Source organism: Liolophura sinensis, chromosome 8 (assembly GCF_032854445.1).
Source record: "Liolophura sinensis isolate JHLJ2023 chromosome 8, CUHK_Ljap_v2, whole genome shotgun sequence".
Lineage (NCBI taxonomy): Eukaryota > Metazoa > Mollusca > Polyplacophora > Chitonida > Chitonidae > Liolophura > Liolophura sinensis.
Window position 1 is genome coordinate 54,360,055 of NC_088302.1, and position 14,772 is coordinate 54,374,826.

The 14,772-nt window shown below is 44.5% G+C and overlaps 1 protein-coding gene across 1 annotated transcript in view; it reads right to left on the reverse strand.

The window, feature by feature from the left end:
* LOC135473922 (uncharacterized) overlaps nt 1-14,772 on the reverse strand; it is a 107,509-nt gene that overhangs the window by 60,277 nt on the left and 32,460 nt on the right. The window contains 21 exon segments of the mRNA XM_064753863.1: nt 189-428; nt 618-855; nt 858-901; nt 1,471-1,507; nt 1,509-1,543; nt 1,546-1,594; nt 1,596-1,649; nt 1,651-1,691; nt 2,066-2,251; nt 2,546-2,656; nt 3,067-3,234; nt 3,545-3,868; nt 4,091-4,225; nt 4,587-4,838; nt 6,308-6,541; nt 7,169-7,383; nt 8,810-9,452; nt 10,234-10,457; nt 10,817-10,934; nt 11,252-13,156; nt 13,613-14,548. Coding sequence (XP_064609933.1) covers nt 189-428; nt 618-855; nt 858-901; nt 1,471-1,507; nt 1,509-1,543; nt 1,546-1,594; nt 1,596-1,649; nt 1,651-1,691; nt 2,066-2,251; nt 2,546-2,656; nt 3,067-3,234; nt 3,545-3,868; nt 4,091-4,225; nt 4,587-4,838; nt 6,308-6,541; nt 7,169-7,383; nt 8,810-9,452; nt 10,234-10,457; nt 10,817-10,934; nt 11,252-13,156; nt 13,613-14,548 — 6,189 coding nt within the window.

Sequence of the window (14,772 nt, forward strand, 5' to 3'; positions counted from 1 at the left end):
AATGGGGTTAAGACAATAAGAATACTAAAATAAAGAAATGATAAAATTATTTTGAAATAATCATTAAGTTTTATGAAGCATAATTCATATATTAATGTGACTATGTAGAAAAAGAAATCACAAAAGAAGAAAGCAGTAAGCAAAATATACTACTGCCACCTTAATGCAGGGCTGTACAGCAATCTCACCTAGACCACTGCAGTAATACCCAGGGTCACAAGGAGTACACTGAGTGTGACTCGACAGTCCCGTCCTGTTACTGTATGTGCCCAGGGGACACAGGAACTGGTGACCAAACTCTGTCCTCTCTGGGCAGTAGGAACCCTCAGGGCACACTGAGGGCACAGACACCCCACGATAGCTTCGATATCGGCCACTGAAATTCCCAGACACTGTTATGTTGCTGTCGTCCAGAACTTCATAGTCACCTGAATGTAACAGGAAATAAATGAACACTATGCACTATACACACTATACACACTACATGAATGGAACACAAAGTGAGCTATTGTTCATACAATTTGCAACATTCGCCTGCATGGCAGATGAAAGTACAATTATAGATTTTCTTTATAAACAGTTAAAAAAAATTGCCAAAACAATTTTGGCAATCTTACCAAAGGCCAAGCAGTATGCTCCTGCTGGACAGGGATCACAGTCAGACTGCTTCCAGTGGGGCTGATAGGTCCCCGATGGGCATCCCGTCTCATTCCAGCTCCCCTCTGGGCAGAAGTGTCCAGGGCTACAAGCAGCATCCACCGGTCTCGGGGTGGGACTCCCCTCAGGGCAGAAGTAGCCAGCGTTGCAGGGTCCGTTGGGTGTTTCTCGGCCGTACTCCTGACAGTACTGACCTCTGGGGTGCATGGCTCACAGTCGCTGACATTCACGTTCTGTTGTCGATCTGTAGGATGAGTGGGCACAATATACGGCATGTATTAATACATGGTGCACAAATAACATGTAACACCCTTGAACACTTACACGTATAGGGAAATATGTTATATTGAAACTAAATGTCTGACATATTGGTCTGCTACTGATGTTAATGTAACTTCAAAATGGCACAAAATCAATCGCTCTTAAAATTCATCTCACAATATTACTGTCATATTGTATATACATGTACATGTATATTCCCATTGCTTAAAGATTACCATAACTGCCAGAGTACCACAGCATGCTCGATAACACTTATATGCTGGGGATACTGTATGTTCGTTGTCTTCATTATACTAACACGGAGCTGACTAGTTAGCAAAATTTTAGTCGTAATTTTCGTTTGACCAATTCAATAAATAAACAACTGGAGAAAGCTTAATTGCAATAGATGATCAAGCCGAGCCAATTGCATTCACAAGACATAAAAGTGGAATGTAAACACAAGTTTATGCACTGAGCATATGCAAAGTGTAAGTGTACAAATGTGGTTGTCAATGTAAGATATCAATATGATTATCATTTATCACTTACCTGAGAAAGTACCTGGTCGGCAGGCCTGTTCTGTGGGGGGTACCGCTGGGGCAGTAGTGTCCCTTAGAGGCAGGGGATGGGGTCACGAACTACAGCCACTACCATTACAGAAGAATCCCTCTTGTACAGTCCCCAGATGGCAAAGGTAGACCTGTGAGGGCACAGAACATCCCTGGGGGGGCAAGGGGTGGGGCGATCAGACCCCAGGGGACAGTATGTACCTAAAAGATGGAAAGGGTGGAATTTATTCTTAAACCGTATAAAATTAATTGACAAAGGTGTACAAAGAATACCTATAAGAAATATGTCATTCTTTGGAGTTACTGCATTAAAAATGCTGTATACCATATCTCTTCATAGACAAGTAGTGTAACTCAGAAAAACAATGATTTCATTATGATCTGCTATTCCACCTTTTATTTTACCATCATCAAATGAAACAAGATATAAAAGACACTAAACAATCTAAAACATCAAAGGGACAGCTGTAATATAACAACAATACACAAGAAATCCATGTGGCATTGCAAACACCAATCGACCCATGTTTAACTACTGAATATCCACCACTAAGATGACACACAGACGAAGCTACCTTCTGGACATATTCCTCCTGTGTCGTTGAGGGAGTATATAGGACAGTCCACCTCCACACTGTACCAGCTGGAGGCGTTGACTGCAGCCTGAGGTTTGTCAGAGTAAGCTCCCCCTGAACAATACCAGCCCTCAGCACAGTAATCCGTAGGTTCAGCCAACCCATCACCTTGGCAGTACTGCCCCGCTGAAATGCACAAATGGGTTTTACTTGATTAGTGATTTTAACAGTACTCAAGGCTACTTCACTCAGGTTAAAATGGAGGAATGTGTTCACATGATAAGCAATTTAACCAGTACTCAAGACCATTGCATATAAGGTAAGGCAGTTAGGTTTATACAAGGAGAATACCCATATCAGGTATTCAGGTATGTGACAATCATCTTGAGGTGTTTAAGAATGAAAAATAGCCATGACTAATTGAAAACAAATCCTTAGTTGGTATATGCACTCCACAAACCAAAAGTAAAGAGAGTTCACCTATGCAAGGGAGGCAACTGAAGGGTGAGCTAGCCCTGGTTCTGTTGTTGTAAGTTCCTGCAGGACAAGGGTTCTCCCTGGCAAAGCGGGTACCTTGCGGGCAGTATGCACCTGTTTGTAAAGGTCAATAACAAGACATCAAAACTAGAAAACATAAGTATAAGAATTCAGCAGATGATGTACACAATTTACCTAGAATGATGACAAAAAGGTCATAGCACTAAGGCTAGAGGACCATACTGCTGCCTCCCTCAGAAAAATGTTCGGGGGAAACTGCTGGAAAACTTAATTACTTGATAGTGTCATACTGGGGTTACTTTAGAATATTTCTATTATATGTTGGAGATCAACCATAATGACTTCTTAGACAACAGCTTGAGTCACACACCTCCTCAACCAGCAGACAAACAAAGAATGTAGACAAATTTAGTGGTGCTTTTAAAGCCCTTCTGTATGTTACTTACAAAGGTAACAAGAGCTTTCACAAATCAGTCCATATGTAAAGCCATGTACCAGCTTACCTCTTGGGCATTCAGCACCCAGATAAGTTGTTGAGTTAGCCAGGCAGTAGTAGCCTGCTTCACATGAAGTGCATACTGATTGGCCAGTCAGGTCTGCGTATGTCCCAGCTGGACATCCGATTGGCTCAGGGGAACCCTCTGGACAGAAGTGACCAATGGGACACTCTCCTGTCATAGGAGAAAGATATTTTAGTAGTCATAAACTTTTGGCAAAAATTATTAAGTACTATACAATGTAAACCATACTTTATATGTAGTTCAATGTCCCTTAAACAGGTTCACAATCGCAGGAGTACTGAATATTGTTGAATAGACCTCAACATTGAATTGGCAATAAGGTGGTTCCAGTAAAGGCACTGGTTTACAACAGGTTCAAAATTAAATGTCAACCATCAGCTGTAACCTTAAAAACTCCTTTCCACAATATCGATGTTTGCTTTGGCAATCTCAACCATATCCCATACATGTCCAATCTTACCTCCAAATCCAGTATTGTTGTTGTTAGGTGTCGCAGTATTAACTCCGATCTGGCAGTAGTAGCCTGGGGCACAAGCCCCAGACACATTGTACAGTCCTGGGGTGTCGCAGTAAAAACCCCCATCACACTGTGTGCACTCAGATGCTGACAGCAGCATCTCAACCGGGCCATACGTCCCCGCCGGGCAGACCTGCATGTTGAAGCCCGTCACACCTGGACAGAAGCGCCCCTTGGGACACGGATCAACCCGATCTTTGTTAACACAGTAATACCTGGCTGGGCAGGGATCACAGGCGCTGGCCTGAGTGTGGTTCATGTAGTAACCTGAAACAATCATCTTTCAGTTATTAGCACATCTGAAATCAATAAATCACCCACCAATCAACTCACCCACTCAAATCCACATAAATAGGACATTTGTTTTCGTTTGCATCCTTAAGCTAAATAATATAAATTATTTAATTCACATGTCATGTGATTAACAAAGCTATGACTAAAGGTGTCAAGTGTACAATCTGAAGTGGTACCTTAGGTCGTAACACTCACCGTCAGCACAGGGTAGGGGTAGCGTTGTTCCTGTGGGGCAGTATGTGCCCGCTGGACAGACATTCCCAGTGATGTCGTCTGTTGGGGAGCTGCTATTAGAACCAGTCTCACAGTAGAACCCAGGATCACAGTCATCTGAACAAAAGCATCAAATGTGTTATTATGCTCTGTTATAAGAACCTATATGCAGCAAAGTATCAACATATAAAGAAATATGGTAACTTCCAAATAAAAGATATGATGTATTCTAAGACCACATTTCTGGATACTACAGATTGGTACACAGTATTTCTTAACACATCATTCACTGATCTACCCACACTAAATTACTGACTTTGAGTGTACACAAATAAAGATTTGGAAATGCTTTTGATGTTGATAACACTGTAAGCCTATTAATATTGCCTTTTACTTTGTGTGCTGAGATGTCACCTATAGATATGTGACATGGAAAATGCATGTTAACCTCACACCCCTGACACAATATATAGTTTACCCGTATAGTTTGCCAGTCCTTCTCTCACACAGTACTTCCCTCCAGGGCAGGGCAGACAGTCCAGTTGAGAGCGTCTCCCGAAGTCTGGCAGGTAAGTGCCCGCAGGACAGGGCTCTGGGGTGCCCGTACCCTCTGGGCAGTAGTGTCCACTAGGGCAGACATCTCCATACAATTGGCCGACTGGACTCTGGTCAACAGCTCCCAGAGTACAGAAATAGCCTGCCGAGCAGTTCCCAGCCGGGGAAGTCAGACCTGAAGCAAATTCGATAAATGCATTAAAATACTTCATCATTTCATGTGCACGTAAAATACAAAATGTTTCCATACCACTAATGCATATGAACACATAGAAAGTCTGCCACAATGGAAATAAAAGTAAAATGCTATGAGCTCTCTGACCAGTGTTCATGTCACAAGGAACAAAGCTAGTGTTAAGTTGATTTCTCACTCTCTGACATAACACAAAACTAACCCAAACAGCACACCAAAGAGAGTTTCGATTAAATCCTCCATCATATGTGTGATAAGAACTGAACAATATTTATTTATTCAATTTGATATTATGTGCCACAGCTGAGAATAGTCCACAGACATGAAAGAGAATATATAAGGTGGAAATATGAGGGTTAAAAATAATTTGAAAAAAGGAATATCCTCAACCATGTGCCTGACAACCCAAACATTAAAGCCCTAGCAACACAATCAAGCAGCTGTCTTAGACTCAACCTTACCTTGTGGTAGTATCCCTGAATTTAGATTTGAACATAAATGTTAATATTACAATTTTGTTATGAAAGATTAATACAAGTTTAGCACAATAAACTGCTCAAAAGTGAGGGCTAAGTGTGACTTAAAACTAGGACAGATCTGTGATCCTAAGGCTTGGCCTTACTAGAGCAATAAACTGCTCAGAGGTTAAGGTTAAGTGTGACTTAAAACTAGGACAGATCTGTGATCCTAAGGCTTGGCCTTACTAGAGCAATAAACTGCTCAGAGGTTAAGGTTAAGTGTACTTAAAACTAGGACAGATCTGTGATCCTAAGGATTTGCCTTAATGGCGAAATAAACTGCTCAGAGGTTCAGGTTAAGTGTGACTTAAAACTAGGACAGATCTGTGATCCTATGGCTTGGCCTTACTAGCGCAATAAACTGCTCAGAGGTTCAGGTTAAGTGTGACTTAAAACTAGGACAGATCTGTGATCCTAAGGATTTGCCTTAATGGCGAAATGAACTGCTCAGAGGTTAAGTTTAAGTGTGACTTAAAACTAGGACAGATCTGTGATCCTAAGGCTTGGCGTTACTGGCGAAATAAACTGCTCAGAGGTTCAGGTTAAGTGTGACTTAAAACTAGGACAGATCTGTGATCCTAAGGCTTGGCCTTACTAGCGCAATACACTGCTCAGAGGTTAAGGTTAAGTGTGACTTAAAACTGGGACAGATCTGTGATCCTAAGGCTTGGCCTTACTGGCGAAATAAACTTCTCAGAGGTTAAGGGTAAGTGTGAGTTAAACTGGGACAGATCTGTGATCCTAAGGCTTGGCCTTACTAGCACAATAAACTGCTCAGAGGTTAAGGTTAAGTGTGACTTAAAGCTAGGACAGATCTGTGATCCAAACATGCCTAAAGCTTCACCATACAGATCAGGGTTCAAAAGTCTGCAGCAAGAAAAACGACACAGTACACTGTAGACATATGGATATTTTCTAGAAGCGAAGACCAACCATCTACATCACAGTATTGGCCGGGAGAACAGAGCTGACACTCGCTGACATTGTGCAGGCCTGTTTCTGGGCTAAACGTCCCCTCTGGACACTTGATTCCTTGGCCTGAGCCTACTGGACAATAGTGTCCTGGTGGGCAGATGTATCCGGTGGTGCCATCTACTGGACTCGAGCTATTCGCCTCACTACCACAAACATAGCCAGCTGCACATTCTCCCGTTGGCTCTGTCAATCCTGCAATATCCATGCATTAACATTAGTACATGCTATTAATACAAAGAGGTTCCAAAATTCAACACTAGTCTTAAGCTTGATCTTTGTGAAGTGTAAAGGTTTCAGTTTTCTTATGGTTCACAGACTTTCCTCCTGAATCAGGGTGCACACTGATTACTGCTAAAAATACCTTACTACAGACAAACAGGACTGCTGGCTCCTCCCCACAGGACAGCACAAAACCTTTACCTTTATCTTTTTGTGTATTAGATAGTGAGATTATGGTTCACAAATTAAAACAGTGTGAGCGACACTAACAATGAGAGGTAGATGTACCTGTACATCGTGGCATCACGGTGCTGGCAAAGCTATTGGTACCATTAACCCATTACTGTAACCATTAAATAAGTTTAATAGTAAACTATTAAATAAGTTTAACTATATTATGTTTTGTAATGTATGAATTTGTTGTATGGCTCACAATTATTACCGAAAACATCCGAAATTTAACCACACTTAAAACCACACTTGATGCAGGACAGAACAAAAGTACAGCTGATATGCACAATATTCCTGTGTGCAAAAAAAAATAATAATAATGCAAAGTGTCTATTTTGTTTCTGAACAACCTAATGTACAGAATCCTACCTGGCACTGCACAGTAGAATCCTGGGGTGCACGGCTCACACTGACTGGCTGTCTGTATGTTTGTCTGATTACTGAAAGTCCCATGGGGACAAGGATAGCTGTGTTTAGGGCCAGTCCCAGGAGGACAGTAGTACCCAGCAGGGCAGTCCTCAGGGGTCACCACTCCATGGCTGGGCACTCCGAAATATGAGGCTGCCTCTACCGGGTCACAGTAGCTACAAGAAACAGAGCACAATTAGTGCTGAACACACCTGGTATCCTAATTATTATGAAGGAATCAGATAACATACAGGACTCTACGGGGTCTCAATGTCACAAACAGAGCACAATTAGTGCTGAACACACCTGGTATCATAATTACTATGAAGGAATCAGATAACATACAGGACTCTACGGGGTCTCAATGTCACAAACAGAGCACAATTAGTGCTGAACACACCTGGTATCATAATTACTATGAAGGAATCAGATAACATACAGGACTCTACGGGGTCTCAATGTCACAAACAGAGCACAATTAGTGCTGAACACACCTGGTATCATAATTACTATGAAGGAATCAGATAACATACAGGACTCTATGGGGTCTCAATGTCACAAACAGAGCACAATTAGTGCTGAACACACCTGGTATCGTAATTACTAATCAGATAGGAATCAGATAACATACAGGACTCTACGGGGTCTCAATGTCACACACAGAACACAATCAGTGCTGAACACACCTGGTATCGTAATTACTATGAAGGAATCAGATAACATACAGGACTCTACGGGGTCTCAATGTCACACACAGAACACAATCAGTGCTGAACACACCTGGTATCATAATTACTATGAAGGAATCAGATAACATACAGGACTCTACGGGGTCTCAATGTCACAAACAGAACACAATCAGTGCTGAACAAGGCTGATATCTTAAGTACAGTATATCAACTGTATTTTTATGGAAATTTTTAAAAACTGAAGTACAAACTACAGGAAAGATGAATGATTAGTTGTGAGAAAACACACAAACTTCACTTGATTTATTTATTTATTTATTTCATTGGTGGTTTACGCCGTACTCAAGAATAGTTCACTTATACGATGGGGGACAGCATTCTGGTGGGAGGAAACCGGGCACAGCCCGGGGAAAAGCCATGACCATCCACATCCCACATACGGCCAGAGAGGAAGCCAGCATGAGCTGGACTTGAACTCACACCGACCACATTGGTGAGAGGCTCCTGTGTCATCATGCTGCGCTAGCGCTCTAGCCAACTGAGCCCCCAAATTTCACTTGAGTTTTCACCAGCTTTAATAACAGAGCAGAGTTATTAGTTGCTGAAAAAATTCAAGAAATCATAGGTGATTTACTGTACACTGTTTTCCACTAAAAATGGTAACTTTATAAACACCACCTTTGTCAAAGCTTCAATGGTAGCTTCATGAAAACAAGTCAGGGGTATCTTCCAACATGAAGGCAAACCGAAATTTCATGTAGCATCAAAAAATGACCCACACTGGAAAGTCCCCTAACTAAACCTCTGCATCACTCCATTCCCTAGTCATCTGCACAGATGTTACACAAATTCAAAATGTCACAATTATCATTTACTAGGTGCTTTACGTCTTAAGATGTTCAGTTGATCTCACCTGCCTGCTGGGCAGTTCTTACAGCTACTCTGCCTCTCCTCGTCCTGGTACTCTCCTGCGGGGCAGGGCTCTGGCTGAGGGGCAGCCCCTGGGCAGAAGTGACCCACACTACAGTTATACTCATTTGGGCTGTCTGTAGTCTGACCTGCAGGGCAGTAGTACCCAGGTGAGCAAGGCCCTGTGTAGTTAATGTTAGCGGGCCCAGCACAGTAGTAGCCTGGGGTACACGGTGCACAGTCCGTCAGGTTGGTGTTACCAGAACTGGCTGACATGGTCCCAGCAGGGCATGGGATTGGGGAGTGTGACCCTGCCTCACAGTAGTACCCCATGGGACACACCCCTTCTGGGGGGTCAGGACGTGAGGAGCTCCCGTTACAGTAAAACCCTGCATCACAGATTCCTTCAGGGGCAGATAATCCATACTGCATACAGTACTGGCCTAGTGTGCATGGTATTGGATAGTGTGCCCCACTGGGGCAGTATGTTCCGGGCCAGCACTGCCCACCTGTGTAGTTAACCAGAGGACAGGTACATTCTGAGAGGTCTGTAGCATTCCCTGCAGTGTGGGGCTGGGCCATGTAAGACCCTCCAGTACAGTACCATCCTGCAGTACAGTCATCTGTTGGCTCATACAGGCCGTCAGCTACAACAAACAGTTCAACAAGGTCAGCTTAAAACATTTGTAAATTCATACAGTGTAAATCTACATGAATGAAGTCTTTATGAAGATTTCCATGTGACATCTGTTTAGAATGTCCAAAATGGCTGGGTATTATTTTTTATGTTTTCCTCTTCATAAATTATGCATACACATTTTGATCACACACACTAGAATCATGAGATTAAACAGGCATTCTCTGTTTTACATACAAAGCGTTAAACTGGCCACTGCAGACAGGCTTCTGATCTCAGACTTGAATCAAATTCTTGCTAATTTGTCCATGACTCATTATAAGCCAGGTTAGGAAAAGGGCAATGGTTTACTCTAGGCACTGCCCTCCACCCATAAACCTGACCACCATCATACATTAAGCTGAATTAGCCTTTGGAATAGTGCTGAATACTAATCAAATACAAGTGACAAAATCAGATACAATACTTTCCATTAAAGTGTCAAATGTACTTTCGGGTCTCCTTCCATAAATTTAGTGGTTTCCACGTTTTAACTCTTTTGGTTCTTTCCATCTGGTTTTAAACATGTCCAATCATTTTTGTTTCATTTTTGATGTTTTCATCACCCTATCAAAAGCTATTCAACTCATGTTTTCAGCTTGTTCTCACCCACCATATGGCTGAAATTCCGCCGATGTGGCGTTAAACCATAATAATTCACTCATTCATTCTTCCATGAATAGATTACTTATTTACACCAATGTAAGTCATCTTCATCATCTCTTCACACACGACCTCTACAGTTATCTTACCTTCACAATACTGTCCCGGAGTGCATGTTAAGCAGTCACTGAAGTCATCACTGCCATTGACAGGGTTGAAGGAGCCCTTGGGGCAGGGGTACTGGTGTGGGGAGCTGGTGCCCTCTGGGCAGTAGTAGCCCCTGGGGCACACCTGGCTGGTGTAATCAGTGGATGTCTGTACACAGTAGTACCCAGGCGGACAGTTAGTGCATGATGATTGGCCAGGGCTGTCACTAGAATATCACAAAGTTGGAAATTCATGTAAAACTGATGAAAATTTACAGAAGTATCAAGCAGAAAATAAACTAAACATCTTACAGGTACATGTACCTGTGCCCGCTTGTAACGAAGCCTTCTTAACGATACCAGCACGCAACTACCAAGGTAACCAGCAAAGTACATTACGTTGCCAGGGCTGTTACATGCTCATAATGTTAAGTGGGGCTTCACACAAGTGGGCCCAGAATACTGAACACTTCATAAAAAGTTTTATAAATGAAACCTAAATGTAAGGTAAATAATATTATGTTGTGTTTGGCTACACTCTGAAAATTTTGTACATTTACATTTAAGGATATCCACATTTATTCACCTGTAGGAGCCTGGTAGGCAGGGTATGGGGTCAATTGTACCTTCTGGACAGTAATGACCCACTGGGCACTCCCCTCCACTCCCAGAGTGGGCTCCAGTTGGGGTAGCAGTGTCAACTCCTGCAAACAACAAAACAAACAACACCTTCAGCAGCCTTCTAGCATTCCAATATCGCACCACTACGACACCTTCAGCAGGCCTCCAGCATTCCACTATCCCACAACTACCACACCTTCAGCAGGCTTCTAGCATTCCTCTACTATTCACTTAACTGGCATCTGCTCGTGGTTAAGAGGTATTGTTGTATATCTAAGTGTTACTTTCATTCCAAAACACAAAACAAAAACATACATTACCACTTCTGCACAAATTACACAAAGTAATGTCACTGAAATGTTCATACCTTGAAAGAGAGAGAGAGAGACAATTATCTCACCTGACTGACAGTAATAGCCAGCTGAGCAGTTTCCTGTGACTTCATGCAGCCCTGCCGTCTGACAGTATTTCCCACCGTCACACTGTGTACATTGGCTGACATCATACATGCCGTAGTTGGGGTTAAAGGTACCGGCTGGGCATAGCTGTAAGTCTGCTCCAGTCTTAGCAGGGCAGTAGTACCCTGGAAGGCAGGAGTCAGCTCTGTCCCTGTTCACACAGTAATATCCCTCTGGACAGTCATAGCACTGGGATGCACCTGTGTGGTTAGTGTAGGTGCTGTTGGGGCAGAAGAAGTGCTGAGGAGATCCTACTGGGCAGTATGATCCAGCAGGGCATATATCCCCAGTCACCCCATCATACGGCGCAGGGGAGCTGGCCCCACCAGTGCAGTAGAACCCTTCATAGCAGCTTCCAGACACAGTGTCGCCCCCAGTGGTGTTACAGAACATTCCAGGGTCGCACATCAGACAGGCAGTAACATTGGTCATTCTGACATAAGGTTGGTAAAACCCTGTAAGACACGCTACGGGCTGATGGCTGCCTTCTGGGCAGTAATGACCCACAGGGCATTCGTCTCCATAGCCCTTCCCCACAGGTGCCGCCTCCTCTGATCCGTTACTACAGTAGTATCCCGGTAGACACAGGCCACTCGTGTTAGTAAGGCCTGACACGTCACAATACTCTCCAGGTGGGCATATGGCACAATCTTCCAATGCCGGTAGCCTTTGCCTGTCCCCAAATGTGCCCTTTGGACAGGGTGTTGGGGTAACTGACCCCTCTAGACAATAGGTACCCTGAGGGCAAGGGCCCCCGTTTGCTGAGGCAGAGGGTGCAGGAGAGGACATTCCTATGACACAGTAGTATCCAGGCTGACAATGACCAGTTGGGGAGGTTATGTTCTCTGACTCACAGAAATAACCTGGTGTGCACGGGCGACACTGTGACAAACTCTCCAAACCTGTATTATTGCTAAAAGTTCCCACTGGACAGGGGTTTTCTCTGTCTGTCCTGGTTCCATTGGGGCAGTAAAACCCTGCGGGGCAGTCCTTCGGTGTGACAACCCCGTGGGATGGGGCACTGACCCCGCTCTGGGCCTCAGTCATAGCTTCTGTCAGGTCACAGTACAGTCCTGCAGGACAGGTGGGGCAGATTCCCTGTCCAGGTAAGGGCTGATAGGAGCCTGAGGCACAGGGCGTCTGCTGGGCACTGCCCTGTGGGCAACTGTGTCCTGCCAGGCACCTGTTCCCTGGGGGCTGAGGTACTGTCATCCCAGAGGGGCAGAACCACCCCTCATCACATAGGCCATCAGGCAATTCACGACCAGTTCCCGAGCAGTACATGCCTGCTGTACATGGCAGACAATTACTGGCATTGTGGTTACCATAACGGTCACTGAACTCTCCTTCACCACAGGGTGTCGGGTAGGGGCTGGCAGCTGGGCAATAGTGGCCCTTAGGACAAACATCACCGGTTGTATCATTGACAGGATTCGGCAGAATGGCACTCCCACTGCAGTAATATCCAGGTAAGCATTCTCCTGACACACCAGGTAGTTTGTCGGTCTGGCAGTAGTATCCTGGGGTACAGGGTTGAGGGGCTGTGGATCCCTGGGGACAGAACGTTCCTGCCGTACAGAATCCTCCAGTCATCTGTGACGGGCAGTCACATTGATCCCCTGTGTCATTGCCCACAGACGTGGGCTTGTCTAACCATGCCCCCAGGGTGCAGTACCAGCCTGGTGCACATAGCCCCACAGGCTCTGTCAGCCCAGGCTCTGGGCAGTACGATCCTGGGGTGCACAGCTGACAAGCTTCAGGCCCTGCTCTACTGCTTACATTGTTGAAAGTACCATTAGGACATGGGTACTGCTCTGCAAACTCTGTCCTCAGAGGACAGAAGTGACCTGTGGATATAAGTACACAATGATTGGCAGTGAATTCAAAACATAAACACATTACATCTGCATTTATCAATACACATGCATGTATAACGACTGGCAGACCTGCTATTCACATGTTGGGGCATAGCCCTGATACTAGCTGTAGTTAACAAACTGTTTGGGAAAAAGAATATTCAATCATATCATCCCTGTTAGATTTATACATTTCCCATACGAAGTGTATACATGTACATTTACCTGGCAAACCACCCAGCATGCAAGAGATACTCTGAACATGCAACCTTAAGGTTCAAATGTCTAGTCTTTAATGAGGTACATTTACATTGGTGCCCTCTGATGTTTACTGTTTATTATGTATGTGTTTATACTGTGACAACCTGTCGTAACTCCACACGGGTGAGTTGAGAAATGCAAGTAGGCTCATCACTATCTTGAGGTTCTATTGGTCTTTTCACTCACCTGTTGGACAGTCTGTTATATTGCTGCTGCCTGTGGTACAGTAATAGCCTGGTGGGCAGTCTGTACAGTTAGCCTGTGCCTCCTGAGGGTTGTACGTACCAGCCAGACAGGGTTCAGGTGAGATGGACCCAGCCTGGCAGAAGGTCCCTGAAGGACAGGGGCCACCAGTCACCATAGTCAGGGCTGGGCTGGAGCTGTTAGAACCCCCAGCACAGTAGTACCCTTCACGACACAAGCCCACTGGGTACCAGAGACCAGGGATATCACAGTAGTGGCCAGCCAGGCATTCCTGGCACTCAGCATCTGATGTGAGGCCTGTCACATTACTAAAGAAACCAGGTTGGCAGGGAAAAGGATCCTGGGTCTGCTGGGGACAGTAGTGACCCTCAGGACATGGGCCAGCATCTCCCAGGGTCAGCCCAGATGGTCTTTGTGCATCAGAGCCACTTCTACAAAAGAACCCTGCATCACATGGTCCTGTCTCTGACGTTGCATTGGGTTGGTCACAGTAAAATCCTCCGGTACATGACGTACACTGTGTAATGTTGTACAGCCCAGTGGCGGAGCTGAAAGTACCGGCTGGGCATGCGCTCCAAACATGCCCAGTACCTTCTGGGCAGTAGAATCCGACAGGGCAGGCTTGAGGGTTAGATCCCTGTGTACAGTAGTAGCCTGGGGTACAGATCAAGCATACATCATTGAGGCGCGTATCAGTGTAGGTTCCTGGCTCACATGGAATAGGGTTGGCAGTGCCCTCTGGGCAGAAGTGTCCCACTGGACACTCATCCCCTGTCACCCCATCAGTTGGGGAGTCCGTGGAGGCGTTAGACGAGCAGTAATACCTGGCTGAGCAGTTCCCAGTGGGAGCTACAAGACCATGAGAGGCGCAGTATTGTCCAGGTGAACATGCCAAACACTCCTGTTCAGACTCAATACCTGTACAAAACACAGAGGTTTATAGAACAAAACAGCAGGTAACTTGCAGGTAAACTTAAACCTTGGTATAAACAAACATTTTCTGAAAACTACATCTAAACAGCTCCATAGGGAATCTTGTAGCGCTATCAATAAGGTTAGCATAATGCAAAAACATAGACAATTCAAGTGTAAATTTGTATAGCAGATATTTCAATGTCAAGAAGATAAAACAACAGAAACCC